Raw genomic sequence first — 23314 nt, 5'->3', positions numbered from 1 at the left:
AGAAAAAAATTAAAAGGAAAAATACTATTTCTATAAAAGTAAGAGATTCTTTAATAAAAATCAATATTCATTCCTATTTCTAATTTTAAAAAATTGATAAAATAAAAATAAATGGAGACTTCCTTAACACGAATCAAACATTTCTCTCAAACCAAGGGTTGTCACCATGCTTGAGGGTAAAATGCTGAAAATATTTGTTTTGTTTTTTAAATTTTTTTAATGTTTATTTATTTCTGAGACAGAGAGAGACAGAGCATGAGTTGGGGAGGGGCAGAGAGAGAGGGAGACACAGAATCAGAAGCACGCTCCAGGCTCTGAGCTGTCAGCACAGAGCCCGATGCAGAGCTCGAACCCACAAACCGTGAGATCATGACCTTAGCTGAAGTCGGTCGTTCAACCCACTGAGCCACCCAGGCGCCCCAATGCTAAAAATATTTGTATAAAGCTCAAACCACACTTAGGTATCTGTTAAGACAATGTTGATATCAAGATACGTATTATGTTCTGGAACTTTTTAGTCAAGATAATTAGCTACCTGGGTGGCTCAGTCAGTTAAGCAGCTGTCTCTTGGTTTCGGCTCAGGTTATGATCTCATAGTTTGGTGAGTTTGAGTCCCATGTCCAGCTCTGCACCTCTCTCTCTCCCCCTGTCTCTCTGCCCCTCGCCCCTCATGCTGTTTCTGTGTCTCTCAAAATAAATAAGCCCCTAATGTGGGGCTTGAATTCATGAACCCTACGATCATCACCTGGGTTGAAATCAAGTCCGATGCTTCACCAGCTGAGCCACCCAGGCGCCCCAAAAAGCAAATCATTCCTTAACATATTTTACTATAAAGAATGAAGTGTTTTATACATTTTTCCCATATCAAATGATTCCTTCTCTCTCTCTTTTTATTTTTTATTTTTGCTTTTCTATGTTATTAATAACAAAGGCAAATTTGCTGCCCAAACCTAGAACTCAGTGGTAGAAAAATAACAAAGGAAATATCCCCAAGTCATGCAATAAAAACTTGGGAGTGCAGGCTAGGTGTGTGTTGTGGTGTAGGGGATGGATAGATGACCCGCCATCTTGGGAAGGTAGAGGTATGGGAGGTATTGAAGTTGTCTAGCACCCCACAGTCCTCCTCTCACCGCCTTGACCTTTTTTGGGTCTTCATCCCCAGACCATGGCACACACCTTCAATACAAGAGCCGGTCAACAGTGGCACTTTTCTTGGAGTGACCAGATATTGATTTTTTTTTTTTTTTTCCTGCCGACACTGGGAGCTTTTAGAGTGAGGAAACTTGGTCTGGGAGAGGGGAGGCTGGGATGGACACCCAGCACCCATCTCGAGGGATTTGCCTCCAGGCAGATTTGGGGGAAACACCATCGTGGATGAAAAGCCCAGAGGGCAGCGCGGTAACTGCCAAGCAAGCGGGGTGGAGGAGAGGCGCCCCAGGCACAGCTGGGCCCGGTGGCCCGGCTGGGCTTCCAAGTCAATGGTCGCAAAGCAGCGGCTGTATCTCCCCACAGGCAAACCATTCGTGCCCACCAGGAACTTCTCCGAGGTTCCAGGCGACGTGGTTGCAGCACACCGGAGGCCAGCGGACGACCGTTTGAGGTCGCTGAGGGCAGTGGCGTGGTCTCTGGGTGACTGCAGAGCCTCGCCTGGAAGGTGATGCGCAGCGCGCCTGCGCTCCATTCATCGCGTCTGTCCAAGAGCCAGAGGTTGGTCTCGAACTGCCAACTGCCGCAGGGTAGGACGTACCTGGGGGAATTCAGAATCCCTTCGTTCTGGGCATTCTCCTGATGCCTGAGATGGTTGCACGAGCAGCCGAGCACTATATGTAATCATTTAGGGGCCTTGCTAAGTGTGTCACATCCAGTTTTTCCTCCGAAGTTTAAATAGCGCTCAAGAACCGCCCCCCCCCCCGCCCCCGCTCTGTTTTTTTGGAATGCTTATAGAAATTCATAGCTGATTACATTCATTTTGGTATTTTATTTTACTGCTTTTTATTATTACTTGTTTGATGTGTATGTGAGGTCCCTATAGTTTTGTTCTCTGACGACACTGCCTGAATATTTTTAAGCTGGGGTAAATTCAGGGGCACCTGGGTGGCTCAGTGGGTTAAGCCAGGTCATGATCTCACCGGTGGTGAGTTCGAGCCACGTGTGGGGGGCTCTGTGCTGACAGCTCAGAGCCTGGGGCCTGCTTCGGATTCTGACTGTCTGTCTGTCTGTCTCTCTCTCTCTGCCCCTCCCCTGCTTGTGCTCTGTCTCTCTCTCAAAAATAAAAATAAACATTAAAAGAAAAAGCTGTGGTAAATCCAAAATTAAGAAAAAAAAGTTTACACCTCTGATATATTCTTGAATTAAAAAAAAAATACACAAAAAAACTGGCTAGTGGTAATGAAGGGCTTAGGCCACATCTATATTCTATTAGAGAATAAGTCCTATATATAACTGGAAATAAAATTATGATGAGAGCCTTAGATGAATGGTAGAGTGAAACTTTTGATTGTATATGTAAATATATAGTCTTTCTACTAAGAAGACTTTTTTCTCCCCAGATATTCAACTAACCATGAAGAAAAATATTATCAATACACGGTTCTCTTTTATAAACGTTCCCAATGTGATTGTTCCAGATATTGAAAAGGAAATAAGGAGGATGGAAAATGGAGCATGCAGGTAAATCCATGCATTGTTAATACCAGCCACCGCTAATAAATTTAACTAGTCTTGATTTCAGTTTAACTTTTAATTTGTGACTTTACCCTTTGTAATTTATTTGATTTTGTGAATGTGTTTATACTTTGGAACAGCATAACTTGTCTCACAAGTGAACAGAGATATTATTGTGGTGATTATTTAGAAGCACTTATGCCAGGCCTTTTCTCATGGGACATTTCAAATCTAAAGGGGTGGCATTGCCATAGATGAATGTGAAAATAATAGTGTGATATGCTGAATGTTTTAGAAGTATAATTTAAAGTGGCCACCCCATGAATGCATAGACATTTATACACATATATTGCATTTATTTTTCGTGGAAAGAAATGTTATTACAGGTTAGTCCATACAAATGTATAATGTGACCTAAAAACATAGATATCATACTTTTTATTTGATAAATATTAACGTTAATCAATGCGTCAAGTAATAGAAATATGGAAGACCTAGAAAGTGGTTTCTCAACTACAATTCAGTAGTATGCACTGAATTATGTATATATTCTATCTAATTCCATGTATTCTAGAAGTTCTCATTTCCCTCTAATTAAAATGGGGGTAGGGGCACTCGGGTGACTCAGTTGGTTGAGCATCTGACTCTTGATTTTGGCTCAGGTCTTGATTTCAGGGTCATGGGATACAGCCCCACATTGGGCTCCGTGCTGGGTGTGAGGCCCACTTAAAAAAAAAGAAAAAGCGTCATATGTTAATTTGAGAGGGAAGGAGAAAAGATGAGGCAGTGGTCCTCCTAATGAGAAACGTTATTCCTTCGTAATAATTTAAAACATTGATCTAATTCACCTCTGCCTCCTATTGGACTGTAGCTCCTTTTCTGATGATGATGATGATGACGACAGTGCCTCCATGTTTGAAGAGTCAGAGAATGAAACCCCCCATGCAGGGGATTCCTTTAGAAATAACTCACACAGAAGGGGACCAACACAGAGGTGAGCAGTATAATCTATCCCTCCGTATCTCTTTCTAAGCTATTATTTAGAGGAAAGAATGGTATTCTAATCCTCCATTTAGTGGGCTTGGCAATGCTCCTGCTACCCAGCCACTGTGCAGGATCTCAGGAGTAACTTGCTACTTATTCTTTTCCTCTCGTGGAAAGCACAGGCTGATGATTATCGATGCCCACGGGGCTTTGAGTCACAAACACTCTTGCTGATCATTTCCCTTGAGACTGGTCTCTGCCCCTTTAGAACCTGATGCCTCAGTCCTCTCTGACTTCCTCTGCCTTTCTGATCCTTCTTTCAGGGCCCTGAGGCAATGGTATGTGGGAAGGGTTGGCTGTCATCCTCTGAAATGCTGTATCCCATTTGCCCCTACTTTCAGGGAAGTCGAGCACAGGAGTGAGTAGCTAGAACAGAAAAGCTAAAAATCCTTAGGTAGGAAATGAAGCACTCATGAGAACTTCACACACGTGCCTCTAAGGGTGTGGGCACGAATGTGATTTTGGTGTGGATCAGGAGTTCCCATATTGTGGGACATATTTACTTTTTCTTTGCTTTTTCTCCCTCCTTTTTTCCTCTCTCTTTATTTCTGCTTCCACCAACAACCTTCAGTTTCCCCAGTGTTTTTTATTTGTCTTTTCTTCTCTTCCAATCTTCTCTGACAATCTAAGTCTTAGATGTCTTGCTGGCATCCAAGTTGCCTCACTTGAGGCCATGGAGGATGCTAATTTTTGGTGCTAGCATTGATTGATAGGTGTTTACTAATCACTTTGGTTCATCACACTGATATTTAGCAATTCAAGCTTCATGGAGGCTCTATATTTTCAAAATTTGTCTAGACAATAGTTAGTAACTGAAGATAATTTGTTCTTGAAAAAAATTTTTGTAATGTTTATTTATTTTTGAGAGAGAGAGAGAGAGACAGAGCATGAATGGGGGAGGGGCATAGAGAGAGGGAGATGCAGAATCCCAAGCAGGCTCCAGGCTCTGGGCTGTGTGCACAGAGCCCAACACAGGGCTCGAATCCACCAACCGCAAGGTCATGAACTGCAAGATCGTGAACAGAGAGATCATGACCCGGGCCAAAGTCGGCTGCTACACTGACTGAGCCACCCAGATGCCCTGATAATTTGTTCTTTAAGACTTCTTGGGGCACCTGGGTGGCTCAGTCAGTTAAGCATCTGACTCTTGAGTTTGGCTCAGGTCATGATCTCATGGTTTGTGAGTTCAAGCCCTACGTCAGGCTCTGCACTGAAGGCATGGAGCCTGCATGGGATTCTCTCTCTCTCCCTCTATCTCTGTCCCTCCCCTGCTCATGCTCTCTCTCTCTCTTAAAATAAATAAACATTAAAAAAACAATTTTTTAAAAAAGACTGTTCTTTAATGGCATTATGCAGATGGTAACTATTATGATTTCACTGTACTTTTTCATTTTCCAGGGAGCACTACCTGCCTGGTGCCATTGCACTTTTCAACGTTAACAACAGCAGCAATAAGGAGCAGTAAGTACATTTACAATAGAAAACCAAAGCTTTGCTCTTAAAGAACACCAGTAAAATGTAGGAATATATCTGAATCTGCTATAGAGGAGAACTTTATTAGGAAAACTCTATTTAATGCAATGGCAATGGTATTCTATTATTTTGTCATGTGGTTATTTACTTCTGAAAAATGTGGCTACCCATATTAAAAGCAGCATGTATTTATGTATGTATGTGTGTTTAAATACATATAGAAAACCATGTCTCCTGTGTAAATGCAGTTGCCCCACCTGGTGGACAAAAATAAGTGAAATATCAGTAATCCTTTCCATTCTGAGCCAGTGTGCCTTAGGTCGATTCCTCAGGAGACGATCTCTGAGAAGGGAGTTAGGGGAGTAGAACGGGGCAGAGGGAGAAGTTGAACTTCAGAGAATAGAGTTGATATGCCATACAATCCCATGGGAAACTCTAGAGCAGGGATGGCCCTTCAGAGTTGTGTCATAGTTAGGCAGTAGGACCGGGCCTTTACCCTCATGCACACTGTAGTCATAGTCACCCTTATTCCCGATGGATTTCAGCCCCTTGTCACTGTGCCTTTCTTGAGTTATAGCTGCCGTATTTGTCCATTTACCACTAAAACTGGGCTGGAGAACACCAAAGGCACCAGAGTGGATCATCTATGTGCCAAATACATCCCCCTCGCCCACTCTAACACAGCAACACTATCTAGTTCTGATTAAAGAACTTGCCTCATGCCTTGCATGAGGGGCCTAAAGTGACTGGGGAGCAGTCATAGCTTAATGTTTAATGGGACACCTACCGTGTTCCCTGGAAGACACGTGACCTATCTGGAAGCCTTTAGATCCACAGAGCAGAAAGTTGTGAGGATGAGAAGCACACATTTCCTATGTGAATCACTCCTACTTCAACTCCTTGCTTCCCAGACCCATGCATGGCCATTTCCTTTTCCACACAAAAGGGATGACTGGGCACTGCTTGGAGCTGTGACATTAGAAAGATTAACTTTACCATTGTCTTTCAAGGTCACCTCTAAGGAGGGCTATGATATAGACATAGCCCATTTTGGCTTGTATCCTGATGTCAAGCTGACCCATTCATCGACCAGATCATTGATGATGACCTGTCCTGTAAGACCCACACATATGGCCCTGGTGGAGAGTTGAAGAGTAGGAGCTGATGCAATGGTGGTAGATGACATGACAGAAGGGTAGTGAGCACCTGCTCAATCCCAGATATACCACTTCATCATGTGATAGATTGCTGTACAACCTCATGACTTGTTAGTTCTGACAGAATCCAACTCATGGTCAACAGTCATCTTCTGTTCCATGGTTAGTCAGTCCTCTTTCAAGGCCCTATTAACATGATGCCATTGATATAGTGGACCAATGTGACGCTCCAAGGAATGTCCAGATAGTCCAGGTCCCTCTAGGCTGTGTCATGACATTAAGCAGGACAGATAACATAGCCCTGGAAGAGACTATAAATGTGCCATTTTCCATCCCATAACCATTTCAGATCCTCTTCCCTGATAGTGATAAAAAAAAAAATAACACAGTCACTGTGACTGGCCCAGAACTTTAGGTGTATGGTTTAGATAGCACAAATGCATTGTTTTTCACATTTGCCACAGGAGCCACAATTGGGGCTGCTATGTGCTTGATTTTCAGTAGTCTACTGCCATTCATGAGTATCCATGTGAATTTTGTAGGGACAAGACATTGAATTAAATGTGGGGACTACCACCCCTGCATGCATTAGGTCTTTAAGGGTCTCATTTTCTTTCCCTCCTGTTTAGGATGCAATATTGTTTTCGGCCAGCAGGTAGGAGGCAGCTTGAGAGCTTTCACTTGGCCCTCCCCCTTATGATAGCTCTTACTCTACAAGTTAAGGAACTAGTAGGGATAAGGGTTCTTCCAATGACCAAATATATGCATCCACTTACATTCCAGTTAACATTGAGGAACTGGAGAAATGACCACAATAGGGGTCCTTAGATCCAGTGGAAACCCCCTAAATTGTAAATCATACAGGATTCTGTTATTAGTAGGTCACCATATGCTGCCCCCCACTTTAATGGGAGGCATGATGACGCTTCAATCCCTGGGTCTCAATAACAGCTTGGGTCTTTTGCCAAACAGTCTTTAATGTATCTAGGTACTCCCTCTTCTCCCAGCGTATAGTCACCTATGTAAGTGACCATGGGTTTTCTCTGGGGAAAGACTGGGGAAATCATTACTGAGTATACTGGTCATGGTGTTTGCAGAGTCTTTCTTTAATGGGGGCTTGGCTCCCTCTTCAGTCAGTGGTTTCATTTCTGAGAACTGGCTCAGGTTTAGAAACTACTCATAAGGTTGTGACTTTTTATCTGGTTAAGTTGCCTTCAACCTCTTAATCATCCATACCTGATATGTTTTCATTATATACATTAAACAGTACCCCAACAAACCAAAAGGATGCCCATCTATCTAGGAATACAGTATACAATTAACTTCTTCTATAGCTGTCTATGAGTTAAGCCCTCTGGCTACCGTGCTCACCTTCATGATAATTATAATTATTGGACCCATCTCTCCTCTGATGTGTAAGCACTGCCACCGATCTCTTATTCCCAGGTTCTGTCATCTCAGTTGCTCTCAGGGAACCCAGTTTTGCACCCAGTTCAGCATCTCCCACTACCAGCTCTGGCTTATAGAGGACAATACCACTGAGTTTCTTAATGATGCTGGTGCACCTCTCACCAGCATATTCCTTATCATTTTTGTGTCCTCTGAGCTTTCTTAGGGACCATAGTCAGTTGGTGGGCTATCTTCCTTACTTGGTATGTCCACTTCAGCACATCACTTCTCTCAGTCTCCCTGATACCTTCCTCCACCGTCTGTCATGGCACTTTGTAATTTCTATTACACTTAGCACAAATCATCATTTTTTCTGAGCTTCTGAGAGCCATCCCAGCAGTGTGTTGGCACCATTTCCATGGATCTGGGCTAGGGTGTTGAAGCCTATAACACAAGAATATGCTGTCATGGCAATAAATTCTCCCTTGTCCAGTTTTATGTTCTGTTCCCCTTTGTACGTGACAGTCTTAGGTGCCAAGCCCCACGTCTTTATCTAATTTATTTCATATTTCTCTTCAATAGCAGCATTCTACTTTTCCTGGGCTATTGATATGCAGACTAAATTCACTTGTACATTTGCACCTGAAAATTTTCTTCCTTTTAGTGTCCTCACTCTTCTCAACCACTCCAACTCTTACCCATGCTTTGAGGCCTAGCCCTATCTCCCTTTAACATCCTCTGACTACCCTAGTGGTAGTGCAATGCCTGTTCATTCATGTCTGAATAATAAACTTTCCCAAGACATCTGACCCAACAATGGCAGCCTGTTTTGACCGTAGGTCTGCCTGACTCCAGAATCCATTCTTCAGCTAATAGAACCAACTGGAGGAAGGAGCCTCAAATCGCATAATCTCCACTGCAGAAGAAATTGTATATAGAGAAAAGGTGATCTCAAATTCAGTGAATGATTCTAAGAATTGGGATTCCACTGTGTGGAGTTTTTTGACTACTCATAAAAAATTGCTTTAGTCAGGATTACCCTTCTAAAGAAAATTGATGGCATTTTCTTGAAATTCTCCAAGCTCTTACTCAATAATAAATATAAGTGATATCAAGAAGCTTACATTTTAAATAATAATTTTTTTTTGTACACATGGAGACTTTTTGAAAGTACACTCTTGGGGGTTGTTGTTTTCTAAATTTCCCTTGTTGGGTTTATGCCTTTATCCACCTCCCTTGTCTTCAATTTCCCATGTGTACTAACCCAGGAATGTTTGTTTGTTTGTTTTATTATGTAGGTGTAGGTCTATTTTTTATAACTCTCCATTAGAAGACCAGATTTCTAGTTCTTAGCACGCGGGCAGGTCTCTGAAGACAAGGTTCAGATTTCTTGCTCAATAGAGAGGGAAGTAAATAAGAATGGAAGTCAGGATGTAATTTGATTGTGTGACTTAGATATTATTTCTTCTTTAGAGAACCAAAAGAAAAAAAGAAAAAGAAGAAAGAAAAGAAGAGGTAAGTTAGGCTTTGGCATGAATGATCCCAGATTTTTCGGCCCATAAAATTTTCATATTTTATTACTGACTACATCTCTCACTTTTCAGCAAGTCAGATGATAAAAATGTAAATAAAAAGGACTCAGAGAAGAAAAAGAAGAAAGAAAAGGAAAAAGAGAAGAAAAAGAAAGAGGAGAAAGGCAAAGATAAGAAAGAAGAGTAAGTGTTTTTACCGGCATTGAAATTAGGAATGAATTTGTAATGGATTTTGGATGCAAGGATAATTTCCTAAAAGTTTATAATTATGAAACCTTGTGTAAAAGACTAAATAGATTGTTATCTAATGGGAATTAATTTTTTTTTCTTACTTCCTTAAAGTGACCAATGGTAGTTTTATTCTTAACTTTTCTCATCAAGACTTTTCAATGTTATGGTTAACTGACTTCCTCAAGTCCTGGTGAAGATAAATTTACCATTCGGAGATATTTGGATTTCAAGAGAATTAGGTTTCTAGGGTCTTACCATTAATTTTTTTAAATTGAAATAAAAATTTAATAATTTTACTAACATTTTTGAGTAATAAATACTGTATGGCAAATACTCCAAAGTAAGCTAGTCTCCTTGCAAAAGCCATGCTTAATTCTGAGAGCAGGACAGGGCGCCTGGGTGGCTCAGTCAGTTAAGGGTCTGACTTGCACTTGGGTCATGATCTCGCAGACTTTGAGTTCCAGCCCCGCATTGGGTTCTGTGCTGACAGCTCAGAGCCTGGACCCTGCTTCTGATTCTGTGTTTCTTTCTCTCTCTGTCTTTCTCTCTCTCTCAAAAATAAGGAAACATTAAAAAAAAATTCTGAGCTCAGTACAAATGCTTATTAAAACTCCAACCATTTGCAAGATCTTTTGTAAGCAAACATTTGAGGGTTAGAATTTCATAAGGGTGAGGCTGAATGATATTTTCAAAACTATCTTTTTACTTTTTATTAAAGGGGAAATTGTTTTCTAAGCTTAAAGAAAACTCTTTTTCTTTACCAGATAATATTCACTTATTTGTGCCTGCTAGAAAGCCATTGAAGTTCTTACAAAGGAAAAAGTCCTTTGCAGTATAGGCTTGGGGTGCCTGGCTGGCTCAGTCAGTAGAGGGGGCGACTCTTCCTCTCAGGTTGTTAAGTTCAAGCTCCACACTGGGTGTAGAGATTATTTAAAAATAATATCTTTAAAAACAAAAAAAAAACCCCAACCCCTCCCCCCAAACCCAATAGAGGCTTGATACTAGGCAATTAAAAAAATTTTTCCATTTGACGATATATTACCTACCTTCCTTCCTTCCTTCCTTCCTTCCTTCCTTCCTTCCTTCCTTCCTTCTTCCTTCCACCTCCTATTGCCTCTTCATCCTTCATAGATGCTTATGAACAAGTACCTTTTATTAGATTGTGTTACAGTCTTCTTTCCACACAGATGAGAGCTCCCTCTCACAGTGTAGTTCCTGATTATTTTGTTACCTGGTAGGAAAAGTGGTAACACCACCATTCTCTCACCACCTACAACCTACCAAAGAAGTCTATGGAATATTCAGAATCTGGCATGATCTGTGCCATTATTCCTTTTCAGTGGCTGAATTGATGGAAGTATCTGCAGCATCGCAGTAAAACAAGGCTTTAATAAAAGTCTAATGTAAGGTTTAATGTAAGACTAATAATTTGACCATCTATCCAGCCCTCACTAGGCAACTGCTGATGTCTAATACACTCATGCCAAGCTAATCTTCTCCCTGGAGGGTGAGCTTCTCCAGCTTAGTTCTGTTTCATTAATTGTGGATAATGGACATAACCATATTTAATATGTGAAATAAAGATTTTCTTGTTTCTTGGTAACCTTCTACTTCATTTCAAATTGCTGCTAGGGAGAAGAAAGAAGTCACAGTTATCGATCCCTCAGGAAACACATACTACAACTGGCTGTTTTGCATCACTTTACCTGTCATGTACAACTGGACTATGATTATTGCAAGGTATCTATATATTTTTGTGGATCTCAATTTGCTTCTAGTTTCTGAGTTAACTGACTTAATGGTTTGGTCCAGAGCTCTTCAGGACATACATCCTTTCTCCACCTCAGGTTGTAAAGAGAGGTTATGTTATTCTCAATGTGTTTTCCTGACATCAGGAGAAGATGTATTGGTTCCCAGTATACTTGGAAATCCAGTACTGGAATGAAGTGTGGGGGGATAGTTTTAAACTTTTGATTGCTGAGTCGTTTTATTAGAATTTTGGGAGAAACTTTATTTTTGTGGCCTAAGAAAAAAACATTGCCAGGAGTGGAAAAAGATAAAAAATTTAGGTTGTTTTAGAGCAAGATATGTTTCTCAGGTATGTCTATGGTTCTCTGTCTTTTAGATAGTAAACATCTCAGCAACCCAGGACCAAGCACAATTCCTGGAAGCATTTTGGGTACAGATAGTCAATAAGAACCTGGTTATCAATGTGTATAAGCCAATATATTTTGACATTAGCTTGAGGCCATTTATTCTTATTTGATGTTTCCACAAAGCGAACTAGTGTAATCGAAAGAATGTTGGAATTCAGACGCATGAGAAAACTAAATCAAACCATTCAGATTTGGAAAAGCTGTGGTTGATTAAATGGACTCTAAGGACCCTCTCAGCCTTAGTGCATTATACCTCTTACCATGATAAAAAGTATACAGAGAAGACTTTTACTTAAACTGGCTCCCAGTTCATTTTATTTACATGTTTTTCTTTTACAGAGCATGTTTTGATGAACTTCAGTCTGATTACTTAGAATATTGGCTCATTTTTGATTACCTATCAGACATAGTCTATCTTCTTGATATGTTTGTACGAACAAGGACAGGTAAATACGTTCAGCTTCGGATATTTTGCCATGTTGTGTTTTTATCTCTATAGTATAATTTGAAATTTAAAAAAAAAAATTTTTTTTAACGTTTATTTATTTTTGAGACAGAGAGAGACAGAGCATGAATGGGGGAGGGTCAGAGAGAGGGAAACACAGAATCTGAAACAGGCTCCAGGCTCTGAGCTGTCAGCACAGAGCCCGACGCAGGGCTCGAACTCACTGACCGCGAGATCGTGACCTGAGCCAGTCGGCCGCTTAACTGACTGAGCCACCCAGGTGCCCCTGAAATTTTTTAATTCAAGTCTTCTTCAAAATAAGCTCACAGATCTATTTTAGAAGAAAAAGCACTGTTGGAAACAAGAATAGCATATATTCACCCACAAGCTTAGGCTACTCCAACGGATTCAGGTTACTTGGCAATATTTTGAATGTGGATTGGTGGCTTTCCTCCACTATCTTGTTCATTGGTTTTATGCCAGTGGGAGGAATAGAGAGAACAGAAATATTGTGCCAGCTCTGTGGTGAAAAGGTAATTGCTACCTCACAGAGAGATTCCATGAAGAGGCATGGGGAGAAATCAGTGTATCCGGCACAGCTGTATTAGACATTATAACAGTACATACATCCTTTTTTTATTTTATTTTATTTTTATTTTTTTTCAATATATGAAATTTATTGTCAAATTGGTTTCCATACAACACCCAGTGCTCATCCCAAAAGGTGCCCTCCTCAATACCCCTCACCCACCCGCCTCTCCCTCCCACCCCCCATCAACCCTCAGTTTCTTCTCAGTTTTTAAGAGTCTCTTATGCTTTGGCTCTCTCCCACTCTAACCTCTTTTTTTTTTCTTCCCCTCCCCCATGGGTTTTTGTTAAGTTTCTCAGGATCCACCTAAGAGTGAAAACATATGGTATCTGTCTTTCTCTTAGCATCACACCCTCCAGTTCCATCCACGTTGCTACAAAGGGCCATATTTCATTCTTTCTCATTGCCACGTAGTACTCCATTGTGCATATAAACCACAATTTCTTTATCCATTCATCAGTTGATGGACATTTAGGCTCTTTCCATAATTTGGTTATTGTTGAGAGTGCTGCTATAAACATTGGGGTACAAGTGCCCCTATGCATCAGTACTCCTGTATCCCTTGGGTAAATTCCTAGCAGTGCTACTGCTGGGTCATAGGGTAGGTCTATTTTCAATTTTTTGAGGAACTTCCACACTGTTTTCCAGAGTGGCTGCACCAATTTGCATTCCCACCAACAGTGCAAGAGGGTTCCCGTTTCTCCACATCCTCTCCAGCATCTATAGTCTCCTGATTTGTTCATTTTGGTCACTCTGACTGGCGTGAGGTGGTATCTGAGTGTGGTTTTGATTTGTATTTCCCTGATGAGGAGTGACGTTGAGCAACTTTTCATGTGCCTGTTGGCCATCCAGATGTCTTCTTTAGAGAAGTGTCTATTCATGTTTTCTGCCCATTTCTTCACTGGGTTATTTGTTTTTCGGGTGTGGAGTTTGGTGAGCTCTTTATAGATTTTGGATACTAGCCCTTTGTCCAATATGTCATTTGCAAATATCTTTTCCCATTCCGTTGGTTGCCTCTTAGTTTTGTTGGTTGTTTCCTTTGCAGTGCAGAAGCTTTTTTTCTTGGTGAGGTCCCAGTAGTTCATCTTTGCTTTTAATCCCCTTGCCTTTGGGGATGTGTCAAGTAAGAAAAATTGCTACGGCTGAGGTCAGAGAGGTCTTTTCCTGCTTTCTCCTCTAGAGTTTTGATGGTTTCCTGTCTCACATTCAGGTCCTTTATCCATTTTGAGTTTATTTTTTGTGAATGGTGTGAGAAAGTGGTCTAGTTTCAATCTTCTGCAAGTAGCTGTCCAGTTCTCCCAGCACCATTTGTTAAAGAGACTGTCTTTTTTCCATTGGATGTTCTTTCCTGCTTTGTCAAAGATTAGTTGGCCATACGTTTGTGGGTCTAGTTCTGGGGTTTCTATTCTATTCCATTGGTCTGTGTATCTGTTTTTGTGCCAATACCATGCTGTCTTGATGATTACAGCTTTGTAGTAGAGGCTAAAATCTGGGATTGTGATGCCTCCTACTTTGGTCTTCTTCTTCAAATTTACTTTGGCTATTGGGGGCCTTTTGTGGTTCCATATGAATTTTAGGATTGCTTCTTCTAGTTTTGAGAAGAATGCTGGTGCAATTTTGATTGGGATTGCATTGAATGTGTAGATAGCTTTGGGTAGTATTGACATTTTGACAATATTTATTCTTCCAATCCATGAGCATGGAATGTTTTTCCATTTCTTTATATCTTCTTCAATTACCTTCATAAGCTTTCTATAGTTTTCAGCATACAGATCTTTTACATCTTTGGTTAGATTTATTCCTAGGTATTTTATGCTTCTTGGTGCAATTGTGAACGGGATCAGTTTCTTTATTTATCTTTCTCTTGCTTCATTTTTAGAGTATAAGAATGCAACTGATTTCTGTACATTGATTTTGTATCCTGCAGCTTTGCTAAATTCATGTACCAGTTCTAGCAGACTTTTGGTGGAGTCTTTCAGGTTTTCCACGTATAATATCATGTCATCTGCAAAAAGTGAAAGCTTAACTTCATCTTTGCCAATTTTGATGCCTTTGATTTCCTTTTGTTGTCTGATTGCTGATGCTAGAACTTCCAACACTATGTTAAACAACAGCGGTGAGAGTGGACATCCCTGTTGTGTTCCTGATCTCAAGGAAAACGCTCTCAGTTTTTCCCCATTGAGGATGATGTTAGCTGTGGGCTTTTCATAAATGGCTTTTATGATCTTTAAGTATGTTCCTTCTATCCCGACTTTCTCGAGGGTTTTTACTAAGAAAGGTTGCTGAATTTTGTCAAATGCCTTTTCTGCATCGATTGACAGGATCATATGGTTTTTATCTTTTCTTTTATTAATGTGATGTATCACATTGATTTGTGAATGTTGAACCAGCCCTACATCCCAGGAATGAATCCCACTTGATCATGGTGAATAATTCTTTTTATATGCTGTTGAATTCGATTTGCTAGTATCTTATTGAGAATTTTTGCATCCATATTCATCAGGGATATTGGCCTGTAGTTCTCTTTTTCTATTGGGTCTCTGTCTGGTTTAGGAATCAAACTAATACTGGAATCATAGAATGAGTCTGGAAGTTTTCCTTCCCTTTCTATTTCTTGGAATAGCTTGAGAAGGATAGGTATTATCTCTGCTTTAAACGTCTGGTAGAACTCCCCTGGGAAGCCATCTGGTCCTGGACTCTTATTTGTTGGGAGATTTTTGATGACCGATTCAATTTCTTCGCTGGTTATGGGTCTGTTCAAGCTTTCTATTTCCTCTTGATTGAGCTTTGAAAGTGTGTGAGTGTTTAGGAATTTGTCCATTTCTTCCAGGTTGTCCAGTTTGTTGGCATATAATTTTTCATAGTATTCCCTGATAATTGCTTGTATTTCTGAGGGATTGGTTTTAATAATTCCATTTTGATTCATGATTTTATCTATTTGGGTCATCTCCCTTTTCTTTTTGAGAAGTCTGGATAGAGGTTTACCAATTTTGTTAATTTTTTCAAAAAAACAACTCTTGGTTTCGTTGATCTGCTCTACAGTTTTTTTAGATTCTATATTGTTTTTTCTGCTCTGATCTTTATTATTTCTCTCCTTCTGCTGGGTTTAGGCTGTCTTTGCTGTTCTGCTTCTATTTCCTTTAGGTGTGCTGCTAGATTTTGTATTTGGGATTTTTCTTGTTTCTTGAGATAGGCCTGGATTGCAATGTATTTTCCTCTCAGGACTGCCTTCGCTGCATCCCAAAGCGTTTGGATTGTTGTATTTTCATTTTCATTTGTTTCCATATATTTTTAAATTTCTTCTCCAAATGCCTGGTTGACCCACTCATTCTTTAGTAGGGTGTTCTTTAACCTCCATGCTTTTGGAGGTTTTCCAGACTTTTTCCTGTGGCTGATTTCAAGCTTCATAGCATTGTGGTCTGAAAGTATGCATGGTATGATTTCAATTCTTGTAAACTTATGAAGGGCTGTTTTGTGACCCAGTATGTGATCTATCTTGGAGAATGTTCCATGTGCACTCAAGAAGAAAGTATATTCTGTTGCTTTGGGATGCAGAGTTCTAAATATATCTGTCAAGTCCATCTGATCCAATGTATCATTCAGGGCCCTTGTTTCTTTATTGACCATGTGTCTAGATGATCTATCCATTTCTGTAAGTGGAGTGTTAAAGTCCCCTGCAATTACCACATTCTTATCAATAAGGTTGCTTATGTTTATGAGTAATTGTTTTATATATTTGGGGGCTCCTGTATTCGGCACATAGACATTTATAATTGTTAGCTCTTCCTGATGGATAGATCCTGTGATTATTATATAATGCCCTTTGTCTCTTATTACAGCCTTTTTTTTTTTTAACGTTTTTATTTATTTTTGAGACAGAGAGAGACAGAGCATGAACGGGGGAGGGTCAGAGAGCGGGAGACACAGAATCCGAAACAGGCTCCAGGCTCCGAGCTGTCAGCACAGAGCCCGACGCGGGGCTTAAACTCACGGACCGCGAGATCATGACCTGAGCTGAAGTTGGCCGCTTAACCGACTGAGCCACCCAGGCGCCCCTATTACAGCCTTTAATTTAAAGTCTAGTTTGTCTGATATAAGTATGGCTACTCCAGCTTTCTTCTGACTTCCAGTGGCATGATAAATAGTTCTCCATCCCCTCACTCTCAATCTGAAGGTGTCCTCAGGTCTAAAATGAGTCTCTTGTAGACAGCAAATAGATGGGTCTTGTTTTTTTATCCATTCTGATACCCTGTGTCTTTTGGTTGGCGCATTTAGTCCATTTACATTCAGTATTATTATAGAAAGATATGGGTTTAGAGTCATTGTGATGTCCGTAGGTTTCATGCTTGTAGTATAGTCTCTGATATTTTGTCTCACAGGATCCCCCTTAGGATCTCTTGTAGGGCTGTTTTAGTGGTGACGAATTCCTTCAGTTTTTGTTTGTTTGGGAAGACCTTATCTCTCCTTCTATTCTAAATGACAGACTTGCTGGATAAAGGATTCTTGGCTGCATATTTTTTTCTGTTCCTCACATTGAAGATTTCTTGCCATTCCTTTCTGGCCTGCCAGGTTTCAGTAGAGAGATCGGTCACGAGTCTTATAGGTCTCCCTTTATATGTTAGAGTGCGTTTATCTCTAGCTGCTTTCAGAATTTTCTCTTTATCCTTGTATTTTGCCAGTTTCACTATGATATGTCGTGCAGAAGATCGATTCAAGTTACGTCTGAAGGGAGTTCTCTGTGCCTCTTGGATTTCAATGCCTTTTTCCTTCCCCAGATCAGGGTAGTTCTCAGCTATAATTTCTTCAAGTACCCCTTCAGCACCTTTCCCTCTCTCTTCCTCCTCTGGAATACCACTTATGGGTAGATTATTTCTCTTTAGTGCATCACTTAGTTCTCTAATTTTCCCCTCATACTCCTGGATTTTTTTATCTCTCTTTTTCTCAGCTTCTTCTTTTTCTATAATTTTGTCTTCTAGTTCACCTATTCTCTCCTCTGTCTCTTCAGTCCGAGCCATGGTTGTCTCCATTTTATTTTGCAGCTCATTAATAGCATTTTTTAGCTCCTCCTGGCTGTTCCTTAGTCCCTTGATCTCTGTAGCAAGAGATTCTCTGCTGTCCTTTATACTGTTTTCAAGCCCAGCGATTAATTTTATGACTATTATTCTAAATTCACTTTCTGTTATATTGTTTAAATCGGTTTTGATCAGTTCGTTAGCTGTCGTTATTTCCTGGAGGTTTTTTTGAGGGGAATTCTTCCGTTTCGTCATTTTGGATCGTCCCTGGAGTGGTGTGGGACTGCGGGGAACTTCCCCTGTGCTGTCTTGGATAACTTGCGTTGGTGGGCGGGGCCGCAGTCAGATCTGAAGTCTGCCCCCAGCCCACCGCTGGGGCCACAGTCAGACTGTTGTGTACCTTCTCTTCCCCTCTCCTAGGGGCAGGATTCACTGTGGGGTGGCGTGGCCTGTCTGGGCTACTTGCACACTGCCAGGCTTGTGGTGCTGGGGATCTGGCGTATTAGCTGGGGTGGGTAGGCAAGGTGCACGGGGGCAGGAGGGGCAGCCTTAGCTCACTTTTCCTTTGGAGATCTGCTTCGGGAGGGGCCCTGTGGCACCGGGAGGGAGTCAGACTCGCTGGAGGGATGGATCCGCAGAAGCACCACGAGTTGGGTGTTTGTGTGGTGCAAGCAAGTTCCCTGGCAGGAACCGGTTCCCTTTGGGATTTTGGCTGGGGGATGGGCAAGGTAGATGGTGCTGGCGAGTGCCTTTGTTCCCCGCCAAGCTGCGTTCTGTTGTACGGGGCTCAACAACTCTCCCTCCCGTTGTCCTCCAGCCCTCCTGCTCTCCGAGCAAAGCTGTTAACTTATAACCTTCCAGCTGTTAAGTCCTGCTTGCTGTCCGAACACACTCCATCCGGCCCCTCTGCTTTTGCAAGCTAGACTTGGGGCCTCTGCTTGGCCAGCGGGCTGCCCCTCCACCCCTCCGCCCCGGCTCCCTCCCGCCAGTCCTTGTAGTGCGCACCGCCTCTCCGCCCTTCCTACCCTCTTCTGTGGGCCTCTCATCTGCTCTTGGCTCTGGAGACTCCATTCTGCTAGTCTTCTGGCGGTTTTCTGGGTTATTTAGGCAGGTGTAGGTGGAATCTGAGTGATCAGCAGGATGCGGTGAGCCCAGCGTCCTCCTACACTGCCATCTTCCCCCCCATCCTTTTTTAAAAAAATATAATTTATTGTCAAATTGGCTAACATGCAGTGTGTAAAGTGTGCTCTTGGTTTTTGGGGTAGAGTCCCGTGGTTCATTGCTTATATACAATACCCACTGGTCATCCCAACAAGTGACCTCCTCATTACCCATTTTCCCCTTCCCCCCATCAACCCTCAGTTTGTTCTCTGTATTTAATAGTCTCTTATGCTTTGCTTCCCTCCCTCTCTGTTTGTAACTAATTTTTCCCCCTCCCCTTCCCCCATGGTCTTCTGTTAAGTTTCTCAAGATCCACATATAAGTGAAAGCATATGATATCTGTCTTTGCCTGAGTGACTTATTTCACTCAGCATAACACCTTCCAATTCCATCCACGTTGCTACAAATGGCATGATTTCATTCTTTCTCATTGCCAAGTAGTATTCCATTGTATATATAAACCACATCTTCTTTATCCATTCATCAGTTGTTGGACATTTAGGTTTTATCTATAATTTGGCTATTGTTGAAAGTGCTGCTATAAACATTGGGGTACAAGTGCCCCTATGCATCAGCACTCCTGTATGGGTACATTCCCATTGGGTAAATTCCTAGTAGTGCTATTGCTGGGTCATTGGGTAGTTCTATTTTTAATTTTTTGAGGAAACTCCACACTATTTTCCAGAGTGGCTGCACCAGTTTGCATTCCCACCAGCAATGCAAGAGGGTTCCTGTTTCTCCACATCCTCACCAGCATCTATAGTTTCCTTATTTGTTCATTTTAGCCACTCTGTGATGAGGTGGTATCAGTGTGGTTTTGATTTGTATTTCCCTGATGATGAGTGATGTTGAGCATCTTTTCATGTGTCTCTAGGCCATCTGGATGTCTTCTTTGGAAAAGTGTCTATTCATGTCTTTTGCCCATTTCTTCACTGGATTATTTGTTTTTCAGGTGTTGAGTTTGGTAAGTTCTTTATTGATTTTGGATACTAACCCTTTATCCGATATGTCATTTGCAAATATCTTTTCCCATTCCACTGGTTGCCTTTTAGTTTTGTTGATTGTTTCCTTTGCAGTGCAGAAGCTTTTATCTTGATGAGGTCCCAATAGTTCATTTTTGCTTTTAATTCCCTTGTCTTTGGAGATGTGTCGAGCAAGAAATTGCTGCAGCTGAGGTCAAAGAGGTTTTTTCCTGCTTTCTCATCTAGGGTTTTGATGGTTTCCTGTCTCACATTTAGGTCTTTCATCCATTTTGAGTTTATTTGTGTGTGTGGTGTAAGAAAGTGGTCTAGTTTCATTCTTCTGCATGTAGCTGTCCAGTTCTCACAGCACCATTTGCTAAAGAGACTGTCTTTTTTTCCATTGGATACTCTTTCTTGCTTTGTCAAAGCTTATTTGGCCATATGTTTGTGGGTCTAGTTCTGGGGTTTCTATTCTATTCCATTGGTCTGTTTTTGTGCCAATACCATACTATCTTGATGATTACAGCTTTGTAGTAGAGGCTAAAGTCTGGGATTGTGATGCCTCCCACTTTGGTTTTCTTTTTCAACATTACTTTGGCTATTTGGGGTCTTTTGTGGTTCCATACAAATTTTAGGATTGCTTGTTCTAGCTTTGAGAAGAATGCTTGCGCAATTTTGATTGGGATTGCATTGAATGTGTAGATAGCTTTGGGTAGTATTGACATTTTAACAATATTTATTCTTCCAATCCATGAGCATGGAATGCTTTTCCATTTCTTTGTGTCTTCTTCAATTCCCTTTGTAAGCTTTCTATAGTTTTCAGCATACAGATCTTTTACATCTTTGGTTAGGTTTATTCCTAGGTATTTTATGGTTCTTGGTGCAATTCTGGATGGGATCAGTTTCTTGATTTCTCTTTCTAACAGTACACACATCCTTAACTCAACTTTGTGGTCATGGTGAGGCATTACTGACCTGGGAGCAGGATCTGATAGCTTCCCACTTAAATATGCTTTTTCAGTAGGTATAAGCTTACTGTTTCTACACTGCTGTCTACATTCAAAGGTAACCACTGTACAGAGAATAGCATTTAAGAATCATTATGTAAAATAGGGACATGTTGTAAATCCCAGTGTGCTGGAGCAATGTTCCTGTTTTTCTGTCCTAGTCACAGCTCTGGTGGCCAGTATAGAAAGGGGAACAAATTCTTTCCTTGATAAAATGTATCAGAATGCTAAAAGTCACAGCCTACTGTGTTAACATCAGAGAAGGGAAGATCCCAGATGTCTAAGGAAGCCTGAGGGATAAGAGGGCTAGAGAAAATGAATCTTTGAAAGAAATTTATTCTTCACATTGATGGAACAAGCAAGAATACATATAATACACAGTAAGGCAGGTACCCAAATTTCAAGGGTGGGGCTAGGATTCTGGGAAGAGAGTGGTGTATGGCTTTAGGCACAAGAGCTGGGGTGTTTTAGAAAACTTCCCAAGAACACTGTTCTTGGTTTTACGTGCATAGACAGGCTGGATCCAGAGAGAATTGCAGATATACATTGTATGGAATCTCTCACTTTGCACTTACAAAGTTTTATTTTTTATTTCTGCAAAATAATATTTTCCGTAGCCATATGTTGATTGGTACTCATATCTGATTGCATTGCTAAAAGCATTTTTACTGGAAATGAAGTTTTGTTTTGAACTCAGTGAAGTTCACTGAGGGTTATTTTAGAAAAAATTCATAATGGCATAAAAGTGAAAAACATTAAAAAATTTTTTTTTCTATTTTAGGTTACTTGGAACAAGGACTGCTGGTAAAGGAAGAGGTTAAACTCATAGAGAAATATAAATCAAACTTGCAATTTAAACTTGATTTTATATCACTGATACCAACTGATCTGCTGTATTTTAAGCTAGGGTGGAACTATCCAGAAATTAGATTGAACAGACTGTTAAGGATCTCTCGGATGTTTGAATTCTTCCAGAGAACAGAAACGAGAACAAACTACCCAAACATCTTCAGGATTTCTAATCTTGTTATGTATATTGTCATCATTATCCACTGGAATGCATGTGTGTACTTCTCTATTTCCAAAGCTATTGGATTTGGAAATGACACATGGGTGTATCCTGATGTTAATGATCCTGAATTTGGCCGTTTGGCTAGAAAATATGTGTACAGCCTTTACTGGTCTACACTGACTTTGACCACAATTGGTGAAACACCACCTCCTGTGAGGGATTCTGAGTTTGTCTTTGTGGTGGTTGATTTCTTAATCGGAGTGTTAATTTTTGCTACCATCGTTGGTAACATAGGTTCTATGATTTCCAACATGAATGCTGCCAGAGCAGAATTTCAAGCAAGAATTGATGCAATCAAGCAGTATATGCATTTTCGAAATGTAAGCAAAGATATGGAAAAGAGAGTTATTAAATGGTTTGACTATCTGTGGACCAACCAAAAAACGGTTGATGAGAGAGAAGTCTTGAAGTATCTACCCGATAAGCTGAGAGCAGAGATCGCCATCAACGTTCACTTAGACACGTTAAAAAAAGTGCGTATTTTTGCGGACTGTGAAGCTGGTCTATTGGTGGAGTTGGTCTTGAAATTACAGCCCCAAGTCTACAGTCCTGGAGATTACATTTGCAAGAAAGGGGATATCGGGCGAGAGATGTACATCATCAAGGAGGGGAAACTGGCTGTGGTGGCAGATGATGGAATCACTCAGTTTGTGGTATTGAGTGATGGTAGCTACTTTGGTGAGATCAGCATCCTTAACATTAAAGGTAGCAAAGCCGGCAATCGAAGAACAGCCAATATTAAAAGCATTGGCTACTCAGATCTCTTCTGTCTCTCAAAAGATGACCTCATGGAAGCTCTGACTGAGTACCCAGATGCCAAAACTATGTTAGAAGAGAAAGGAAGGCAAATCCTGATGAAAGATGGCCTGCTGGATATAAATGTCGCAAATGCTGGAAGTGATCCTAAGGATCTTGAGGAGAAGGTCACCCGAATGGAGGGGTCCGTAGACCTCTTGCAAACGAGGTTTGCTCGGATCCTGGCGGAGTATGAGTCAATGCAGCAGAAACTGAAGCAAAGACTCACTAAGGTCGAGCGATTTCTGAAACCACTTATTGACACAGAATTTTCAGCTCTTGAAGGATCTGGAGTTGAAAGTGGGCCCATGGACTCCACCCAGGACTGAAAAGCTGGTTGTTAACAAGGACATGCCTCATGATCCTTTTGGTGATGTTATTAGGCCACTCTAATTTGGAAGAAGAGGAAGATTCAGCTGGGGGAGTTTTCCATAAGGAAAATGTGCTTTGGTGCAGGGCACAAGGTCCACATACTCACTTGCGAGGTACTGTGATTAAAGAATCATCGTACTTAGGATTTTTCAGAATGGATAGTGTGCAAAGATATAGAATGATTGTCAGTCTCTATATCTTCTGATCTTTTTCATGTATGTTCCTTTTGTGTAATATGCTTTATAAAAGTGAA

At 41.0% G+C, this 23314-nt stretch overlaps 1 protein-coding gene across 1 annotated transcript; it reads left to right on the top strand.

Moving 5' to 3' along the window:
• Positions 1-2554: 2554 nt before the first annotated feature.
• CNGA1 (cyclic nucleotide gated channel subunit alpha 1) lies at positions 2555-23019 on the top strand. The gene is made up of 8 exons (XM_049632018.1): positions 2555-2670; positions 3536-3658; positions 5107-5169; positions 9201-9242; positions 9332-9442; positions 11123-11230; positions 11986-12092; positions 21604-23019. Exons 1-8 carry the CDS (start codon positions 2564-2566, stop codon positions 23016-23018), a joined length of 2076 nt encoding a protein of 691 aa, XP_049487975.1. The 5' UTR covers positions 2555-2563; the 3' UTR covers position 23019.
• The last annotated feature ends 295 nt before the right edge of the window (positions 23020-23314 follow it).

The sequence above is a fragment of the Panthera uncia genome, chromosome B1, assembly GCF_023721935.1.
Source record: "Panthera uncia isolate 11264 chromosome B1, Puncia_PCG_1.0, whole genome shotgun sequence".
NCBI lineage: Eukaryota > Metazoa > Chordata > Mammalia > Carnivora > Felidae > Panthera > Panthera uncia.
Note: the sequence above shows the minus strand (reverse complement) of the source record. Positions and strands in the feature narration are given on the sequence as shown.

Bases quoted from the DNA above. Each gene is read 5' to 3' on its own strand.
- CNGA1 (XM_049632018.1), top strand. From the start codon at position 2,564: ATGAAGAAAAATATTATCAATACACGGTTCTCTTTTATAAACGTTCCC. The intron at 9,443-11,122 runs GTAAGTGTTTTT...AATTGCTGCTAG, and splicing joins GGCAAAGATAAGAAAGAAGA to GGAGAAGAAAGAAGTCACAG. The intron at 12,093-21,603 runs GTAAATACGTTC...TTTCTATTTTAG, and splicing joins GTTTGTACGAACAAGGACAG to GTTACTTGGAACAAGGACTG.